Genomic DNA, 22218 nt, shown 5'->3' with positions numbered 1-22218 from the left:
AAGCTGCTTCTGGCATGCAGCCGAGCCCCTTGCATGGACGCACACTGACATCACTGTGTGTATGTGTGTGAGGGAGTGAGATATCATTGAAAGCACTTTGACCATCTGCATCAGGTGGGATAGCGCTACAGAAATGCAACAAATGTATAAATTTTTTTCCCCCAATAAATTATCACTAGGACAGGATATCTCACTTTGACCTTGAAATTGACCCCAAGGTCACCATAATCCACTGGTGTCAGATGAACACCCAAGTACATTCTTATGCTAAATATGAATGAAACTGGTCAACTGGTTCTTGAGATATTGCACGAACAAGCTTAAACAGACGGACAGCAGGCAGACATGCTGATCCATATGTCCCCATATTTCATACCAGTGGGACAAAAATGAATGACTATCTCTTCATTGCCTCCTCTCTGTTCCAGCCCACAGTTCGTTTGAATATTTGCTGAGTTTTTATTATGACGGACGGCCTCAGCCAGGTCATTCAAGTTTGCACAGTTGTGCTGAGGTGAACAAAAACTTATTACCCAAGGCCAAAATATGGCTAGGAGGAGGAGGTCGGGTTTGGTGACAGCCAGAGTAGAGAGGCACTGATGTCACTGGCTGGTCTCTTTGGCTGATAATCCAACATGGTGGACTCCGCTCCAAAACCGCTGCGTTTCTGTACAAATCTAACATGTTTCTCATATATTATGTAAAAGTTAGCAAGAAATGAACACTTCTAAAACTAAAAGTGTTTATGTAACCTGATAACACCTCTGGAGTGATTTACAAGACATCTCGCAGCCGTCAGCCTGCACGTGCATGACACGTGATCAAAATGTACCTTCTGGTCTTTTCAAAAGCTCATGTATGTGCACACGCATGCCCCCCTGCAAACACCATCAAAAGGTAAATAAAATATTGTTTATGACTGATTGATTGAATATATCAATGACAAGCATAACACAATAAAGCGTAAATGGTTATTTCCATTGTGGTCCTTGTGAAATTATCACGTGACAAAATACAGGGGCTTGACTGAATACGTACAAATTGTAAACAAGACAATAGCATCTTAATAATTAATATATACATATATACACATATATACACACACACACACACACACACAAGGTCTGTTAGAAAAGTATGTGACCTTTTTATTTTTTGCAAAAACCATATGGATTTGAATCACGTGTGATTGCATCAGCCAAGCTTGAACCTTCGTGCGCATGTGTGAGTTTTTTCACGCCTGTCGGTTGCATCATTCACCTGTGAGCAGGCTTTGTGTGAGCAGTGGTCCACCCCTCTCGTCAGATTTTTATTGCGAATAAATGTCTGAACGATTTGGAGCTTTGCTGCATCAAATTATTCCAGAAACTGTGAGAGACCTCCAGGTGGACACCATTAGGAAAATTCAGATGGCTTTCAGGGACGAATTTATGGGGATTACACAGATTAAGGAGTGCTCCAGCCGGTTTAAAAACCGCCCACAGAGTCTGAGAGCGCAGCGAACTCCGAGCGCCGATCGACAGGCTGACACCCCGCTGAAACAACCAGATCGTTTCCAAAGCGAAGACTTTGTTGATCCGGGACGTCGTCTAACTTTCACAAAAAAGGCAGAAGGCGTGGACATCAGCACTTTTTCGGCACATTCCACTGTTACAGGAGTTTTTTCATGGAAAGAGAAGCGGAGGGATGCGCCACAGAACCGCTCATGGCGCGGGACAAAACCATCTCCGTGTTGGTCTCACAGGACGGCTTTCAGACGGCTTTTCAGTCGTGTGACTATCCGAGAAATTGTGCATGAGCTGGACATGCCAGAACATGTCCTGTGAGGCTTCATCACGGTGTTGCTTTGCGCCATGCGGCTCCACCGCGACGCGCGGAATTCCTCCATTCCTCTTTCCATGACAAAAACTCCTGTAACAGTGAAATGTGCTGTTCATTTCCACACTGGACGCTCTGTTGATCCAGTATGTCGTCTGACTTCCACAGGAATTGCGGAAGACGTGGACATCTGCACTTTTTCGGCACATTGAGACAGACGTGCGGAGGAATTCTGCGCGTCGCGGTGGAGCAGCATGGCGCAAAGCAATGCCGTGATGAAGCCTCACAGGACATGTTCTGGCATGTCCAGCTCATGCACACTTTCTCGGATAGTCACACGACCAAAAACCCACCAAAAGCCATCTGAAAGCCGTCCTGTGAGATCAACATGGAGTTGCTTTTGTCCCGCGCCATGAGTGGTTCCATGGCGCATCCCTCTGCTTCTCTTTCCATGAAAAAAAACTCCTGTAACAGTGGAATGTGCCGAAAAAGTGCTGATGTCCACGCCTTCTGCCATTTTAGTGGAAGTCAGACGACGTCCCGGATCAACAAAGCCTTCACGTTGGAAATGATCTGGTTGTTTCAGCAGGGTGTCAGCCTGTCGATCGGCACTCGGAGTGCACTGTGCTCTCAGATGCTGTGGGCGGTCTTTAAACCGGCTGGAGCACTCCTTAATCTGTGTAATCCCATAAATTCGTCCCTGAAAGCCAACTGAATTTTCCGAATGGTGTCCACCTGGAGGTCTCTCACAGTTTCTGGAAAAATTTGATGCAGCAAAGCTCCAAATCGTTCAGACATTTATTCGCAATAAAAATCTGACAAGAGGGGTGGACCAGTGCTCACACAAAGCCTGCTCACAGGCGAATGACGCAACCGACAGGCGTGAAAAAACTCACGCATGCGCACGAAGGTTCAAGATTGGCTGATGCAATCACATGTGATTCAAATCCATATGGTTTTTGCAAAAAATAAAAAAGGTCAGATACTTTTCTAACAGACTTCGTATATTTTGCACTGGGATACCAACTAAACAAGTGCAAATTATAAAAGAAAACAATAATATGTAAACAATTAATTTAAACAGCAACTGTATAACTATAGATATGTACACACAACAACAAATCTTGCACTAAAATTAGTACTAGAAAAAGAATGGACAACAACATCTGAACTAAAATTCACATTAATAACAAATAAAAGGGTTGAGTTCCTCTACCCTTAACTGACTGAATAAAAATGACTTAACTATTTTAAAACTTACCTTGTTGCTTATGGCTAACCTTGACTAATTTTAAGAGATCAAAAGGTCACATTCTGTTTTCTATTTTTATGCTCATATAGCCGAGTGTATTTTAGCATTGTTACATTTTTTGTTGTTGATGCTTTTTTTTTTTCTTCCTCCTGACAGAAGGACAGCTGTAAATTTTTTAAAACCTGCCACTTTCTACGTTTAGTTTCTAGTGATGACACTTGTTTGTTTTTGGAAAGAAAATATGGCTTTCAAAGTTTCTGTGTAGGCTCGCAGTTGTCCAGGTGGTTTCCATAGTAGAGAAGCTTGAATCTTCTACTGTATTATATATATATATATATATATATATATATATATATATATATATATATATATATATATATATATATATATATATATATATATATATATATATATATATATATATATATATATATATATATATATATATATATTTATTTATTTATTTATTTATTTATTTTTTTTATTTTTTTTACTGTATAAAAATAGGTGCTAATTAGAGCTATTGTTTAGTCACTAGCCTATAGCAGTCTGCCTCTCAGTAGGAGGGGTCTGGTTAGGTTTAAAACTCCAGCTTTTGTTGGCTTCTGTTTATTCGTCTCTACAAGAGTCAGACAGAAGTCAGACTTCCAGAGCAAGAATTTTAGCTGAGGAAGCTTCTGCGATTTGAAGCAAAACGTCCTCGCGTCAAGCAACCCACTCCAGTTGAAAAGTCAAGCTTCTCTACTATGGCTTTCAAAGTAACCTGCAGGTTGTACAATTTAAAGCCTGCAACAATTTGACAAACAGTCACCAAGCCTGTCCAGAAACATTTCTTAAACCCGATGCCTTAGCCAGTGAGTACAATATTTGAGGTGCAAATTAAAGTCCTTACTTAAGTGATGACCTATAAAATACCATTAAATGTTTGAATGTTATTGCTGCAGGAGTCTACTTATGGAAATCAGCCAAAATGACGATCACTTAGGAGCCACTGTGATTTACTGAGATTGAACAACAGCTGACGTGTTACTGGGAACACTGCCAAGCAATATTTAACAGCTTTTAGAAAACGAACTACTCCACTGTAATTAAATTCTTCTTTAATCAACAGATAAGAAAGCTGTAATGGTAATTTTTTTGTCAGCACAAAATTTATACTTTCATCTAGAACAAAGTGCTACAATCATTACATTTGATGACAGCTATGAAATAATCATAAGAAACAATAAGAAGGTCAAATGGTGCCATAAAGCGCTACAGTAACGGGTAATTGACTCAAGTGACAAAAGAATCACTTGTCTGGCGGATAAAAAGACGAGGGCTTACCTCCACCCAGTTGGTGAGCCAGTAGCATTCTGGGTCTGTGCTCTCCACTGTGAACAAAACGTTGCCTCTGGGGATGACACTGCCCTCCGGCACTGCCTTGATTTCAATTGGCAGGTGTCCGCTGTGTTTCTATAATTACAAAACCACAAATACCCAAAAGGAGAATCAGACCGATACCGTCGTAGCAGCTCCTCTTTGGTCTCCAGCCTTCAAAGAACAATGTTTGTATTGTAACAAGCGTGGAGAGGCGCAAATTGAGGCTAAAATGCTTTCTGCTGACATTCAACCTTCTACATGTGGAATTATGTGGAAAAGGTTCCTCAGACTTTAAAACGGTGCCTGAGATGAATGAAGTCCTTTCAGACCGCCAGGTGACAGCTCGCACTTCAGCGAGACGCTTAAAGGTCACCAGCAGCATCTGGCAGTGCGGTAGGGCCAAGGAAAGACTTTTCTAATCTTCAAAATCATCTGTAAACCTCCAAACAGCTCAAGTCCTACAGTGTTGGCTTCCCACAATGCACAGAGAGCTTTTCAGAAACAGCAGCAGGCTACAGGCGATCAAGTAAAGCCACAAAACAAGGCCCACAGTGCAAACACTCCAGAGCACTGACGCCTTTCTTCTTTCTTTTCTTGCCGAGAGACCACACTGTTGTGTAAGAATGGAACCGAATCAGAAGCAGACAGAAAAAAAAATAATAATCAGCGTCATGACTTACTGTGCAAACACTGCAGAAGCAAATATAAACTGCAAAAACTTCACTGTACAATGTTTTTTAAGCATCCTTTTAATGCTGCAAATTCAACATGTGAACATAAGTTATAGACTGAATTAAACTGTGTCCTTCAGTGTTTGTTTTTACATCAGAAACATGCTACATTGAAAAAAACCTTCATTCAATGTTATGATGAAGTAACATTAGCAGATTTGACATTTTCAGAGAGTATATCCCCGCCCCCTCCGCTAACGGCATCATTTTGATTTAAAAAGTAAGCGAGTCAGCAAATTATGTTGGAATTCATACAAAAAGTTCATGTTGTGGTTCTGTAGCTTTGTTTCATGTTGTACCTTCTTATCGTCTGCATCATGAGATTTTGGCAGAACTTTCCCGTATCAGATACGCGGCTACTTTTGGACTTAAACATTGTAAAAAAACAAACAAACCCCCCCTCCCCAAAAAAAACTTTAAAAGGCTCTTTAAATCAGGAGATCGCAAGAAAATATTACAACTGTGTACAATTATGTCTCTAATTTCATCAAATAAACTCAAGTTTACTGTTGGCTTTCAGCTGTTAATACTAAAGGTAAATGTAACCCTCTAAGATAACGTCAAGCGGTTGCAGAGGATCATGAATGGCTTGCTGGGAAATCCAAATCAGTCAGAGTCAAACAGGTAACATCACGTTGCGTGTCAGCATTCGGTAAGTGTGTTTACACAGTGAACGTTCGTGTTTGATGAACAAACATTACTGGCTGTTGTCACGCAGACTAATGCAGGTACGCCTGCATGGTGAGCTTCAGCCGCTGTCCCTTCCCCTCATTCAATCACTCCCTGCCAACATAATCACGAACGTTTCCTGGAATGTGCCAACAATCTGCTGAGACATAGTTACACACACAAAAAACAAAACAAACATCAAATCCCCACGAAGTAATCAGGTTTATTCCGTTACCTCCAAAATATAATTCCAACCCTTCTCGTTGAAAACGTCGTCCTGGAAGTGTTCTCTGTATACCTCCTTTGCCTCCTGAATCTTCCGTGGAGTCACCACCTTTCCTGGAGAGAACGTGAAGGGATGTTAAGGAAAGATGCACGGATACAGAAAAAGCACAGTGGTGTTTCTTTAGGCTGGCGACTGACTCACAGGACTACCTGCATGGTGACGCTTTCAGGTTTAGTCACTGGACTATACGTATAACTGCAAAATACAACCCAATTTTCACACTTTAATTCAATTAAAAAAAGAATATTTTCCCTAAAATGCGTGAAAACATTGTGCTGCACCACGCCCGCGACACGATTACAGTTATTAAGTAAATTTCACTCTGGCTCAGTGCGGACGACCGCCGATGTGCCCTCTGGTTTCAGAATGTGAGGATGAAGGATGAGGCTCTAGCTGTTAGCCCGATCGGTTAGCTCAAAGGGGTGCTTGGCGCAGGCAGCTGGTCCTTCTCCATCACACGGTGATTTGAGCAGCTGTGCTTTTGTCTTGTGTGTCCCTGTTACCCCCTTGTTCTCCGGTCTCCATCGCACCTCTGCTGACACACCATGAAATCCTCTTAAGACAGGAGAGAGATGCATTCCTCCTCTTTCTCTGCAAACCCAGCACCAAAGAAGGAAAAAAAAAAAAAAAAATCTTCAAGATCAACCTTCACAAGCTTAACTAGTACCGCAGAGTATGTTTACATTACACATTGAGCCTCATCTCAGGATAAATTTAACTAGCGTGTTGCCAGTGACGTCCGCTAATATATGTAGCTTCTCTAAAAATATTAGCCCTATCAACGTTCTGGTTTGACAGCAATCACCCTTGACCCAAAATACACGAGTACACCAAATGTCAAATGCCAGCTCTCCCCAGTTTGTGTGTGATAGAAATTGCATGCACGCAGAGCTTTTTGTCTTTTCTGCATTCTGCTGTAAGCAGGTGCTTTTAATTTGACAAACAAACAGACGGTGGTGGAAGACATCAACAGCACTACACTTTTCACTTATGGTACTGGGAACATGACAATCATGGCAACAGTAACACGACACTAAACCGACTAAACCAATTTAACTACAAAAACACAACAAAACAACACTGTTAAACTAACATGAACCACAATAACATTTAAAACCCCAAACTCCCATGGTGCATTGCAGCACAACAGCCATTGTTTACTAGTTAGCTAAAACTGCTAATTTCTCCAAAAATATTAGTCCTATCAACTTTCCATTTTCGCAGCGTTCATTCTTGACGCAAAATACATAAGCATACCAAATGGCAAACATCAGCTCTCCCCGGTCTTCTGGTAATCGAAGCCATACACACACACAGAAGCAACTTGACTATAATATAGATTTTTTTTCTAATCAACTTGCAAAATGAAATAAAAAAAATACACTCAAATGTCCTTGAGCAATACGATGGATCTCACCTAGCATGCTGTTCTGTAGTCGACCCTACACAAAAATCCTGTCCTGAAAAAAGGAATCACGTATTTGCAAACCTCACACTCCTGGTTTTTCCTTCACTTCTGAATGCCCTTCCAAAAATCTGCACATCAAATTATCTTCTGCTTTGTATAGTCCAGTTAAAAACACATTAATAACACAGGATATTAAGTACAATAGAGTGCACAGTCTATCAGTGCTTTTGCGTGGACAATCCAGGTGCCCGTTTGTCCCATTTGAGGGGCTTTGGAATGTCAGTATTATCTGTTGTAATACAGTAGCTCATGTGCATATCAAATGAACTTGCATTTAATTATTTAACACAAACAGTTCATCTGATTCAGCACACTGTTTGCACTTCCCAGGTGTTGCTCAACACGAACTGCTTGCAACATATGTTCATCAAAGACATAATGAGAGTGACTAACAACCTTGAGCGGTGTAATGAAACATGTAATTATTACCTCTGCAAAGTGACAGAGGTGAAAAGAAGTTAAGTGACATAACGTGGATGTCTGATCTGATTGGGACTTGTGATCTAATGGATCACAGTTGATCTGTATGGACCACTCCTCACTGTTTGGCACAGATGCAAACAGCGGATTGTCAAGTTTACATCATAGTGTGATTGTGTCATGGTGAATGTTGCATTAAATTCAATGCAGCTGCGGTGAAATCAGTGAGTGGAGGAAATGCAGCAGCATGTTCACGTGTGTCAGGAAAGATGACTTTAAGCTTGCTTTCAGCTTGTTTTCATCTTGGAATATAGTACGCGCCATGGGATTAATATACATGCTGTTGGATTAAACTGAACAGTGGTTGGTGCTTTCCCGGAGTAAGTGAGGTCATACCGGACTTTTCCATTACAAATGGGGAGGCCCACGGAATGAACTCAGTGGTGAAGATGATGGAATATGTCTAAGAATGATTCTAACATGACAAGTATGATCAAATGAAGTATTAATGTGTTAAAAATTAAGAATTGATTAGAAAAAGTATGTTACAAATAAGTGAAATGAATGATTATATGAGTTGTTTTTCATAAAGAGTGCAGAGTTAGAGAAAAAAGTCAGGAGAAAAGAGGAAGTGAAGTGATGTCGCAAGCAGAGCAAGAGAAGCTGATGATAAACAACTGATCAAATGATTAAGATGTGGTAAAATATGAAAATGAATAATAAGGAATGAAAATGTTTGTATATGATCATATGAATTGTTTTTATGTGAAAGAACGTTGTAATGAAATGACTGAATATGATTGATGTGATTCTAAAGACATGATTTAGAAAAACGAATTCTTAGAAAAGCTGAAGTGTTAACAGAAAAGAGGAACTTGAGAAATAAGTTACTGGCAAAGGGCCGCAGATGGCTTCCAGTAAGGGAAGCAGAAGGGAGGAGGTTTTGAGTCACCAGCGTCCCCATGGTAACCAAGATGATCTGAAGGCAAAAGTCCAGCACATATATAAACTGTAAAACACCAGGAAACGGGGTTATTCTTCCAGGGAGAGGTGCTGTTGTCACTTCTCCCCTGCTACGAGGAGATCACAAGACTTGACCATCTTGTGAGCAGCAATTGGAAACGTGGAGTGAGAGGATTGGAGCCATAAGAGATCATTTGAGAGAGTTTTCAACTCCCACTCAGGTCGTCCAGTCACGGAGTAGCAGAGCATTGGAGAATAATCACTGGCCTTAAGTCAAAAACCTCCTTCCCTCACTCCTAGAAAAATTGTTAAGAAGTCAATCCAGTCCAGTCAAAGTAAGATCAGACAGTATTATTGAATCAAAATAAAAATCTCTACCAATCATTATTCTAATATACTTGAATTACTGTTGTGAAATTATCATCATATAACCTATTTTGATTATGTTGTCGGCACTTGCAAAACCTGCAATAAATTTCCAAGCATGCAGTTAAAGTGTTAAGGCTCGGACATTGGATTTATTGATGCTTCTTAAGGTGTAAAAGTTAAAGTTTATTGGGTGTACAACATCAAAAAGTGCTCTAAAAGGTTAGTCTGGTTTTTAATGAAATTAACGCATCCTGGGGACTCGCTGTACGAGTCACTAAATTTAAAATCTAGCAACATTCCAAGAGCCCTGATCCATAAGAGGAGAGCTGCCGTTAACGGGCGTGGCCGGTTCGTATCCTGGTTCCAGAGAAGGCTATTCGACCGGGGTGCGAGATCAGCGTCAGCGGGGTGGACGTCCGGATGGAGGCAGTGAGCGGCTAGACGAATCTCCTCGCCATCAGCTTGAACAGCCTTTGTGCAGCCCTGCCGGGCAATACCCGTGGAGACACGAAGGTCGGACCCCAGAGACGGAGAGCTGGTTTTAGTACACAAACACAGTCATCGGAGGGTGAGCGTGTGCCGTGTATCTAAAAGAATAACGGGATCTGACACGTGAAGTCGTGAACCTAGCCTGTTTAGAAACATTCTTTTTAAAAATGGAAAGGAAAATGTTATTTATTTTATCCTGATCTGTGACTTACAAACCGTGACCCAATTCAAACTTTGGGGTTTGTGATCCATGACATTCCTAATTTGGACCCAACTTGGTGGAATGTTTGAGGGTTACCCAAGAACAAAATTATTTAATTTTGCCAAACATGGGCTAAAAGAAAAGGATACAAGCAAAGATCAAATTCTACAGCCAATGCCCACTGAAACTGGATATTAATAATGGCCATTTTGAGAAACATTAAAGATACATCACACCAATATGAAGTCAAATACCACTGTTCTACAGGTTACATAATCTTCTGACCTTGGGTGACCTTATATACTCATGGTTGTAACCTTTTAACAAGCAATTTGAAGCCCCTATGGATCCAACATGGCGGAAGGGTTGTATTTTTGGAGAGGATAACATGGTTCAATTTTGGACAGAACTGACCAAATGTAAAAGCCACATAGAACCATCATTTACATTTTCACCGAATCAAATAATGTGCACGGCTCCCTCTGGTTGCTTTGAAGTGATTTGCATCAACAAAAATTTCCTTTAGTCACCAACCTTAAATTCATATTCTAACTGCCGTCCTCTGTCGGTTGGATAAAACCCAGCAAAGGTATATACTGGTACCCTGAGTATTATTTCTTTTGCATAAAGTGTCAAGGAAGAATTCCAGCCATTCCAAGCTTCGTTAACCAGCCACTGATACTAGCAGGAATAAAAATGTCGGTATTAAATATGCAGGTACAGACAAGCATAAGAACAATGAGCAGGTAAATATAAAGACAAGACATCAAATCTTGTTTTTTCAGAGAAACACACATGTACCAAACAACCCAGGCTGACAGGGAATTCTTGGAAGCGATCATAAATGGGAACGACTGGCAACATCGCGTCACAAACGGCTAGTGCACCTCCCAACCAAAAGGTTGCCGGTTCAATGCTACCTGTGCCCCGTTTCTAATGTAGAGCTGGAGTTGCGTTAGGAAGAGAATCCAGGGTAACACATGCGGTAAATCAACTTTTGGCAGCAGCCAAAAGAAAAAAAAAAACAAAAAAAAAAAACGAACAGGCACAAGTACCATGGACAAGGCTCCTGCTATTTGACTCCAATAGTTATAAATATAAAACAGGTTTTTCATTTTGTGTGTTCTGAATGGGAAGAAAGGCACATGGAAAAAAAACTGAATTGAAAGTCTAATTCAGATGAAATATCTGACTTTTGTTAAAATTATTTTGTCGACCTTCCATGCACAAGGTAAAACAAGGCTGTAGCACCTCTCTGTCTTCTTATTAAGGGAAATGTGTTCACATCACCCATCGGCTATAAATCAGATGGTGGCAGAAGCACCAAATTTCATGAGGGTAGTTGATGAAGAAGGGAGTGGGCCGGTCGTATCTGGTTGAAACTGATCCACCTAATGATGTCACAGTCAGCGCACCTCTGGCACCACCCTCCTTTGTTTGTTTCAGTGTCCTGCTTTTGGAGGTCACGCAAGCGGCCCCTTATCCATTCATACAGAGATTAGCAGGTTGTTCGGACTCAAAAGTACCTTACTTCTGTTTGCTAAACAGTGGAAACTCAAAACTTCTTTGATGACATCAGATAAAGCTGAGGAAAGGCTTACCTTTGAGATATTTGTGGAGGATGTACTGAAGCCCATAGAAAACCGTTTTGTCGTATTTCACTTTTGTGCTTTTGGTTGGATCCGTCCTCTTCTCGCGGCACTCGAAGTAGGAGTACACTTTACTCGTGTTGGGGGGGTACTGTTTATAATGCGTTACCTGCAAACAGAAGTCATCAAAGTCAGGACGCAAATCACTTATTAAGGCAATTGTAACATTGTGTGTGTGTATATATATATATATATATTTTTTTTTTTAATTCAAGAAAATAGCTCCAATCTAGGCTTGTGTCTCCCTGTTCTCTGTGCTGTTCATTTGCCCTTTGTGTTGAGGTGCTACGTAGGACTGTGGCCATGCACTGTCCTGGTGAATGCTGAAACATTTCCCAGATGGCACATAATTGATAACACATGACTTTAAAAATTTGGTAGGCAAAAACCGAGTCGGCGTCATGGCTCCAAGTGCAATTCATTCAGCACAACTGATCGTGTACGCAAAGAGCACAGTAAGAATCACACAGGGAAATTCATTTGCACTATTAATCTTTCTCCTACCCCACAATCAAAAATAAAAACTGTGCCACAAAATAGTTTTATTCATCATTCTACAAGCATTTTGTTCTGTTTCAACTCAAGTTAATTTTGTTCACAATATCCTGACACGTTTTAGTTTGTCACATACATGTTCTGCTATTTCTACAAAATACTAGTTTTATAATGACACTGGTACAGTACACATTGTTAAGTCAAGCTTCTGTAGGAAACACAGTGAGACATGTCCAAGCTTGTTTTAGATACACAGACACTGCATTAAAAAAGAAAAGGAACGGGAGGATACAGTGTCAACTCCACCATCTGGCCACTAACTGAAAGAGAAGCGAGCCCAAAACATTTCCCGGAATGTTGTCCTAAGTGGCCGCCATAAATAAATGCTCTGAACTCTGCTCTGCAAATATTATCCTGAAGAAGAGCTTTCAGACAGTACCCACCAGTCAACGTTTGTTAAATATGTAAAATTATTTTACTATTCATGAGGTAAAAACATCATCCTATTGCCCTGTGACATTTATCTGAAATAATGAAAGAGTACAGCTCAATAGAACTGATCTGATTTCAATATTCCCTTGGGAGTCTGTGCATAACAAGGACTTTAATGGAATACATGAAACAGACCAGAGGAACCTATTCATCTACTACCTATTCATCTACATCTGGAGACAAGAAGGATATAACTCAAAGGATTGCTGATCATGGAAAAGTAGAACTGAGAACATTTAAATACACAGACCACAATGTACTGGACTTGGAGCACGATATAGACCCGGACAATAATTTCTTCTCAAATATCAATGACAGTTGTTGCTATTATACAGATGAACAGTTTAATCGGATCATTAAAACGGATAACAAATTATCAATAATCCATTTCAACAGCAGAAGTCTATATGCAAACTTTAACAACATTAAAGAATATTTAAGTCAGTTTAAAAAAATATTTAACATAATTGCTATATCAGAAACATGGATCAATGAAGATAAAGGAATGGATTTTGAACTGGATGGATATGAATTTAATTGTGTAAACAGAAAAAATAAGAGTGGAGGAGGAGTGGCTGTGTATGTGGATAAGAACATGGATTATAAAATAGTAGACAATATGACAACTGTGATTGATAACTTATTAGAATGTATAACTATTGAAATATGTGAAGAAAAAAGCAAAAATGTATTAGTCAGCTGTATATATAGAGCACCAGGATCTAGTATTGAAACATTCACTGACTGTATGGGAAAATGTTCTCAAAAACTAATCAAAAAACTGTGTTCATTTGTGGTGACTTAAATATTGATCTGCTCAATCCAAATAAGCATAAAATAACAGATGAATTTATCAGTATAATGTACAGTATGAGTTTATATCCAAAAATCACCAGGCCAAGCAGAATTACATCCCATAGTGCCACCTTAATTGATAATATATTCAGCAATGATATTGAGAATAACACTGTGAGTGGATTATTAATCAATGACATTAGTGATCATCTACCAGTTTTCATCGTTTATAATAGAAACCATCGGCGGAATCAGCCAGAGGAGAAAATAAAATACAGGCGAGTGCGGACAGAGGAAAACATGAACACACTAAAGAAGGATTTACAGGAGCAAAACTGGGAAAGGTATACAGTGAAAGTGATGTTGATAGTGCATATGAAACTTTTTTACAAATATTTACATCATTATATGATAAAAATTGTCCAATTAAACAAGACTACAGAAAACAAAAAAATCCAAGCTCGACCATGGATGACGAAAGGGTTACGAAATGCATGTAATAAGAAAAATACACTGTATAGAGAATTCATAAAACTAAAGAGGCAGAAAATAGATATAAGAAATACAAAAATAGATTAACTAATATTATACGGGTATGTAGGAAGGAATATTATAGTAACATATTATATAATAACAAAAACAATATTAAAGGAATATGGGATATATTAAATAGCATTATCAAAAATGGTAATAAAAAACAGAGTTACCCTCAGTATTTCATTGATAATAATGTCAAGAAGGAAAATAAGGATGAGGTAGTCAACGGTTTTAATAATTTTTTTGTAAATATTGGACCAAGCTTGGCAGAAAAAATTCCCGATTCCCAACCTGAGGATTGGGATAATAATCTCATAGAAAGAAATCCCTGTTCAATGTTCCTCACAGCAGTGGATGGAAATGAAATTATAGACATTGTGAATAATTGTAAATATAAAACATCTACCGATTTAAATGAAATTGATATGGTGGTGGTAAAACAGGTCATTGAATGGATTGTAGAACCATTAACATACATCTGTAACTTATCATTTCAAACCGGTAAATTTCCCAATCAAATGAAAATAGCTAAGGTTGTGCCGCTGTATAAGACTGGGGATAGACACCACTTCACAAATTATAGACCTGTTTCTTTGCTTCCACAATTTTCCAAATTATTAGAAAAGTTATTCAATAATAGATTAGACAAATTCATAAATAAACATAAATTACTTACTGATAGTCAATATGGATTCAGAGCACACAGTTCAACATCACTTGCATTAATAGAATCAGTTGAGGAGATTACAAACGCCACAGACCACAAATTACATTCAGTTGGAATATTTATAGACCTTAAAAAGGCTTTTGATACAATTAATCATGACATATTAATCAATAAACATGAACAGTATGGGATTAGGGGGTTGGTGTTGCACTGGGTGAGAAGCTACTTAAGTAACAGAAAACAGTTTGTGAAGTTGGGGGAATATACATCATCATGCTTGGACAATGCTTGTGGCGTCCCACAGGGCTCAGTATTGGGTCCAAAACTGTTTCTAATTTATATAAATGATATTGTCAATGTTTCCAAAATATTAAAATTAGTATTATTTGCAGATGACACAAGCATTTTTTGTTCAGGGGGGGATTTGCAGGAGTTACTGAGGAGGATCAGTATAGAAATGGGAAAATTGAAAATATGGTTTGACAGAAATAAATTATCATTAAACTTAAGTAAAACAAAATACATGTTATTTGGCTATTGTAATACAGACACACAGGTTCAGTTACAAGTCGAGGGGGTAGATATTGAAAGGGTACATGAAAATAAGTTTCTGGGGGTGATAATAGATGATAAGATAAACTGGAAGACTCATAAAACATATACAAAGTAAACTGTCAAGGAGCATTTCAGTTCTAAACAAAGCGAAACATATTCTGGACCACAACTCACTCCGCATTCTTTACTGCTCACTGGTTTTACCATATTTACAGTACTGTGCAGAGGTATGGGGTAATACTTATAAAGGTACAACACAATCACTATCAGTAATGCAGAAAAGAGCTATAAGAATTATTCATAATACTGGCTATAGAGATCATACAAATCCACTATTTTTACAATCCAAATTCTTAAAATTCACAGACTTGGTTCATTTTCAAACAGTACAAATTGTGTATAAAGCAATAAACAATTTACTTCCAGCAAATATTAAAAATATGTTTTTTAACAGATCAGGGGATTACAGTCTGAGGGGGAAATTTAATTTAAAGCATCAGTGGGCACGAACAACATTAAAAGGTTTCTGTATTTCTGTCTGTGGGGTGAGGATGTGGAACAGATTGGGAGTGGGGCTCAAGCAATGTCCAAGCATGAACCAGTTCAAACAGCGGTACAAAAATATGTTTTTTTCTGGGTATAGGGAGGAGGAAGGGTAATGAGGGTTAGGGTGTTTTTGTTTTTTGCTTCGGCTTGTAAATATATAGTATTTTGTATGTAAGTAGGTATGTGTAGGTGTATATATATGTGTATATATGTATATGTGCATGTATGTTGATGTGTATATGTATATATATATATATATATATATATATATATATATATTGATATCGGTTTAGGTGTGTAGGAATTTATGTGTATATGTGGCAAAGGGTATTACTGGTTGTGGGGAAGAAGGGGTAGGGATAAATAAGCTGATGCTTCACCCTACCCCTTTTCGGACATGTTGGGTACACAGTAGGAACTTTTTTGTTGTTGTCTTTACTGATCTATCTTGTAATTGTTGTTGTATCAAATGTTCGAAATAAACAGTTTTCATTCATTCATTCATTCATTCATACACAAACAAAATATCAACAATGAAACATGACATGATAAAAAAAAAAAAAAAAGAATGATCAAAATGATACAAGTATAAAAGGTTAATACATTTTAAGACTCAAGGCACACATCCCTTTTTGACTGTGCCTAACAGGCCCGTGAACCCGTCCCTCATTTAAGGTATAATCGATTTGTAAATAATTTGTAAAGTTTCACGGAAGCCAACTGTGAAGTTAGCCAAAAGCTGAGCTTCAACTCCAGAAAATCAAGAAACTGAAGCAACCAGGGTTCTCCTCAGACAACGGAACAACGGCATCAAGCTGTTATACTAAGTGGTGCCATCTCACCACATTTAGCGACAGACTTGGTGGGAATCTGACCGCGCACAAACCCATTTTTTTTACAGGGGAAATTTCACATAAACAACTTCAGCTCTTTATTTAACCTGTTTACATCCAGATGACACAAACCATGACAAAACACAAGTGTTACACAATGATCTCTGCATTCTGTGTATCGTCTTTGGCTGTGGCCGTAGCCCATGTAGCCGAGGAGGAGCAGCCAGAAAAACACCCCAACGTGCCGGACGCTGCGACCGACGGTCCATCTGGGAGGGGGGGCACAGAGGCCGAGGCACAACCAATTCAATCCACGCCGTCCGCCACGGGATCGACCAGATGGAAGGCTAGCAACGTTGCAGCTCTTGTAACAGGTGAAGCTTTTATGAAGAAAATGGGATAATGCGAATTGAAATTCTTGAGGTACTGAGACATACTTTCATTCTTTGAGATTTTGATGCTGGATAGCGACGTGTATCATTTCCATTCTTCAATGTTTTAACACTTGCTTGTGTGTTTTTTTTTTTTTTTTATAGATCTAAAGGATAATTTCAGGGGTTATTTTTCTGATCCATTTTTCCTTTCTTCATACAAGAAGGAAGGCATAAGAACTTTTTAATCTGTGTAAATTGGTTTCAGTATCAAATTTAGTCAGTTTTTTACATTGCAAGTTCATCATTAGCATTTACATTTTTTCAGGAGAGGAAAGGTGTAATTTTTGTTTTTCCAATTATATATTATATATATATGTAATATACACACACACACACACACACACACACACACACACACAGGTGAGGTTTTCGCACTCTGAAGTGGATGCCCCCAGCCTCGTGATATTGTGAATTTGGAATTCAAACTTTTCAAATTGAAAATTATGCAGGGAAATGTGCAAAACAGTCAGAAAATTTCCATATATTCAATCGTCTTTCTGTACATTATTTTTTCTTTCAAGTACGTTTATTGCACATTCGTAACATGTATACAGTGTGTCAATTTAATACACTCAACAAAAATATAAACGCAACACTTTTGGTTTTGCTCCCATTTTGTATGAGATGAACTCAAAGATCTAAAACTTTTTCCACATACACAATATCATCATTTCCCTCAAATATTGTTCACAAACCAGTCTAAATCTGTGATAGTGAGCACTTCTCCTTTGCTGAGATAATCCATCCCACCTCACAGGTGTGCCATATCAAGATGCTGATTAGACACCATGATTAGTGCACAGGTGTGCCTTAGACTGTCCACAATAAAAGGCAACTCTGAAAGGTGCAGTTTTATCACAGCACAATGCCACAGATGTTGCAAGATTTGAGGGAGCGTGCAATTGGCATGCTGACAGCAGGAATGTCAACCAGAGCTGTTGCTCGTGTATTGAATGTTCATTTCTCTACCATAAGCCATCTCCAAAGGCGTTTCAGAAAATTTGGCAGTACATCCAACCAGCCTCACAACCGCAGACCACGTGTAACCACACCAGCCAAGGACCTCCACATCCAGCATGTTCACCTCCAAGATCGTCTGAGACCAGCCACTCGGACAGCTGCTGAAACAATCGGTTTGCATAACCAAACAATTTCTGCACAAACTGTCAGAAACCGTCTCAGGGAAGCTCATCTGCATGCTCGTCATCCTCATTGGGGTCTCAACCTGACTCCAGTTCGTCGTCGTAACCGACTTGAGTGGGCAAATGCTCACATTCGCTGGCGTTTGGCACGTTGGAGAGGTGTTCTCTTCACAGATGAATCCCGGTTCACACTGTTCAGGGCAGATGGCAGACAGCGTGTGCGGCGTCGTGTGGGTGAGCGGTTTTCTGATGTCAATGTTGTGGATCGAGTGGCCCATGGTGGCGGTGGGGTTATGGTATGGGCAGGCGTCTGTTATGGACGAAGAACACAGGTGCATTTTATTGATGGCATTGTGAATGCACAGAGATACCGTGACGAGATCCCGAGGCCCATTGTTGTGCCATACATCCAAGAACATCACCTCATGTTGCAGCAGGATAATGCACGGCCCCATGTTGCAAGGATCTGTACACAATTCTTGGAAGCTGAAAATGTCCCAGTTCTTGCATGGCCGGCATACTCAGCGGACATGTCACGCATTGAACATGTTTGGGATGCTCTGGACCGGCGTATACCAGTTCCTGCCAATATCCAGCAACTTCGCACAGCCATTGAAGAGGAGCGGACCAACATTCCACAGGCCACAATTGACAACCTGATCAACTCTATGCGAAGGAGATGTGTTGCACTGCATGAGGCAAATGGCGGTCACACCAGATACTGACTGGTATCCCCCCCAATAAAACAAAACTGCACCTTTCAGAGTGGCCTTTTATTGTGGGCTGTCCAAGGCACACCTGTGCACTAATCATGGTGTCTAATCAGCATCTTGATATGGCACACCTGTGAGGTGGGATGGATTATCTCAGCAAAGGAGAAGTGCTCACTATCACAGATTTAGACTGGTTTGTGAACAATATGTGAGGGAAATGGTGATATTGTGTATGTGGAAAAAGTTTTAGATCTTTGAGTTCATCTCATACAAAATGTGAGCAAAACCAAAAGTGTTGCATTTATATTTTTGTTGAGTGTACAAACGTTTTAGATTAATTTCACTAATCAACAATTCAGCAGAAACTCAGACCACAAAAAATACCAAAAGATTTTCATTTTTGTCTTAGGACTTCAGGACACGAGGCTGAATGGGACCGTGATTGGAAGCGTTGCTCTCTACTTCAGGTGACAGTTACCAACTGCACCGCTATATTAAAAAATTTCTAGGGAGACTCCTGAAAGAAACCAAAGGTCAACAAATGGCTCAGTTTCTTTGACTCCGTCTCTGTCCTTTCCAGGACTCAAAATAGAGTCCAGACACACAACATGACACTTCCTTGAACTCTGTGTGTAACTACACAGACACACAGACACACACACACACACACACACAATGTTCTTATTCACTGGCTCAAGATAGGCCAAAACAAATGTGTACACATAAATACAACACCTGCACACTGATGTTTTATAGTCAATGGCACAAACATATTTAGGACAGAAACAATTCTCTTCAGTAAAGTAGAAGCTGCACTCGAAAAGCACCTAACTCCATCTGAGAGTAACTGCCAGCCATGGGAGGAATCATTCTTTTCTTTCATAATTCTAACTTTGATCCTCATCAGATCTTTGTGCCTTCACAAGCGAACAACATTAAAGAATGAGACAAAAGCAAAACCTAAGTGTTTTAAAGAAATTGAACATTTTTTTTTTTTTGGTTCTTTCATTCATTTTGTCCCAAGCAGAATCTGCATTTCAATATTGGACTCCAATTTAAGAAGTTATAATTCCCCAATTGATTACAACCAAACAAAATACTGGCAAATATGAGGTCTGTTAGAAAAGTATCCGACCATATTTTTTTCAAAAACCATATGGATTTGAATCACGTGTGATTACATCAGACATGCTTGAACCCTCGTGGGCATGTGAGAGTTTTTTCAAGCCTGTCAGTTACGTCATTCGCCTGTGGGCAGTCTTTGAGCGAGGAGTGGCCCACCCTCTCGTCGATTTTTCATTGTTTAGAAATGGCTCAGAGACTGCTGCTTTGTTTGATCAAAATCTTTTCAAAACTGTAAGGCACAACTGAGTGGACACCATTCGATAAATTCAGCTGGTTTTCGGTAAAAATTTTAACGGCTGATGAGAGATTTTGGTCTGGTAGTTTCGCCGTAAGGACGGCCCATGGTGCCTGACGGCGATCTGCGCTTCGAGGCGGCAGCGTCTCGCCGTTTCAAGTTGAAAACTTCCACATTTCAGGCTCTGTTGACCCAGTAAGTCATCAGAGAACATTCAGAAGAAGTCGGCATGAGGAGTTTATTCAGACATTCCATTGTTAATGGACATTTTGTAATGAAAGAACGTGCGGGCAGAGTCGCATGTCGGGCTGGACCCGACCGCGGGGGGTTGCGACAGGAATAACACCTCAGTTGGAAACCTTAACGGGCAAGTTGGAACATGCCCAAGCTGTTAAACAATTTCTCAGTTACTCACTTGTTGAAAGCCATCAAAAGCCACCTGAATTTTACAAATGGTTTTCAACACGGAGGTGTTTTTCCTGTTGCAGTGCACACAGATTAGCCGATTCGTCACGGAAACGACTCAGCGAATTTGCGCACACGTCTTTCATTAAAAAATGTCCTTAAACAGTGGAATGTCCGCATAAAGTCCTCATGCCGGCCTCTTCTGAATCTTCTCTGTTCTCTCACGACGTCCTGGGTGAATTAAGCCTTAAATTAGGATGTTTTCAGGTCGAAACAGGCCGACGACGGCGCCTGGAAGCGCTGCGCGACGTCGCGCTCCGTGGGAAGTCCTTACACCGACAGAAACACCCCATAATCTCTCATCAGCCGTTAAACTTTTCACCAAAAAACAGCTAAATTTCTCGACTACCTGTCCACTCGGATATTCCTCACAGGTCCAGAAAAAATTTTGATAAAGCAACGTGCGCCGTCTCGAGCAGCGTGTGAAACAAAGGAATTCAGCCGAGAGGGCGGGACCACATCTCACTCAAGGCCTGCCCACAGGGAAATGACGTCACCGACACGCGTGAAAAAACTCACGCATGCGCACGAGGGTTCAAGCATGAATGGTGCAATCGCACGTCATTCAAATCCATATAGTTTTTTTTAAAAATAAAAAGGTAGGATACTTTTCTGATAGACCTCGTATTCCACGTTAGGCTGTATATTTTCAAACGTCATAAAAAAAGGCCATATTTTACTCTATAGTTCATCACTAATACCACAGTCAACATGCTGGCCTCAGTCACACTAACGATCAACAGTCACAGCCACATTAAGTTTACTTTCACATAACTGTATTCATACAAATGTCATAGAAATATAACAAGCATTAACCATCTAGTCATCATATTACTTCTGTGACAAAAGTCACCCATTATTACATGATGTATAAATATTATAAAATCCATTAATGTACAATACCAAAAATATTCCAAGAATTCTTTCATAACACAGAAGCAAAATCATTGGCACCAGCCATATAAGACGTGTTTATGGAAAGGAGTTGATCCTACTGATAGAAATGGATGCAATTTCCACTGGGAATAAATAAAAATAAAAGTTCTGCAATATCATTTCCATCATCTGCATTTTTCTTATCTCACTGCGAGTGACGTACAAAGAGTACACGGTGTATCCACCCAACAGGTTTTTGCAATACTTTAAGCTTGAGGCAATGTGAAAAATGTTCATTACATCCAACGTTAACACAGATTATAAAAGTTTCATTCCTCTTATACACAAACTGATATGTAAACTCAAAGAACAGTATGTAACAGAACGCTTTCTACCAATTTAAGTGTTTCTTGCTCTTACTATTGTTTATGTTGTGTCACACCACATGTACATTTTAAGCAATTTGAGTAGTATTAGTGATGCTAGCCCTACGTTTACCTTAAAATGCTTTTATTGTGTATCATATTTAGCAATAAGCATTATCCAATATATTACTTAATCTGTCTACCTGTAGCCACAGAGACTGACCTGTTTACAACAGCTTCCATTCACTTTCAAGATAAAGAGGGA

At 39.6% G+C, this 22218-nt stretch overlaps 1 protein-coding gene across 1 annotated transcript in view; it reads right to left on the bottom strand.

Annotated features, from left to right (window-relative positions):
* Positions 1–22218, bottom strand: part of nampt1 (nicotinamide phosphoribosyltransferase 1) — a 41229-nt gene that overhangs the window by 16790 nt on the left and 2221 nt on the right. The window contains exons 2-4 of the mRNA XM_034163040.1: positions 11631–11787; positions 6068–6171; positions 4397–4525 (exon numbers count right to left, since the gene is read on the bottom strand). Of these exons, the coding sequence (XP_034018931.1) occupies positions 4397–4525; positions 6068–6171; positions 11631–11787 (390 nt within the window). The remainder of the gene's footprint in view (positions 1–4396; positions 4526–6067; positions 6172–11630; positions 11788–22218) is intronic.

This window comes from Thalassophryne amazonica, chromosome 22 (genome assembly GCF_902500255.1).
Source record: "Thalassophryne amazonica chromosome 22, fThaAma1.1, whole genome shotgun sequence".
Classification (NCBI taxonomy): Eukaryota; Metazoa; Chordata; class Actinopteri; order Batrachoidiformes; family Batrachoididae; genus Thalassophryne; species Thalassophryne amazonica.
Note: the sequence above shows the minus strand (reverse complement) of the source record. Positions and strands in the feature narration are given on the sequence as shown.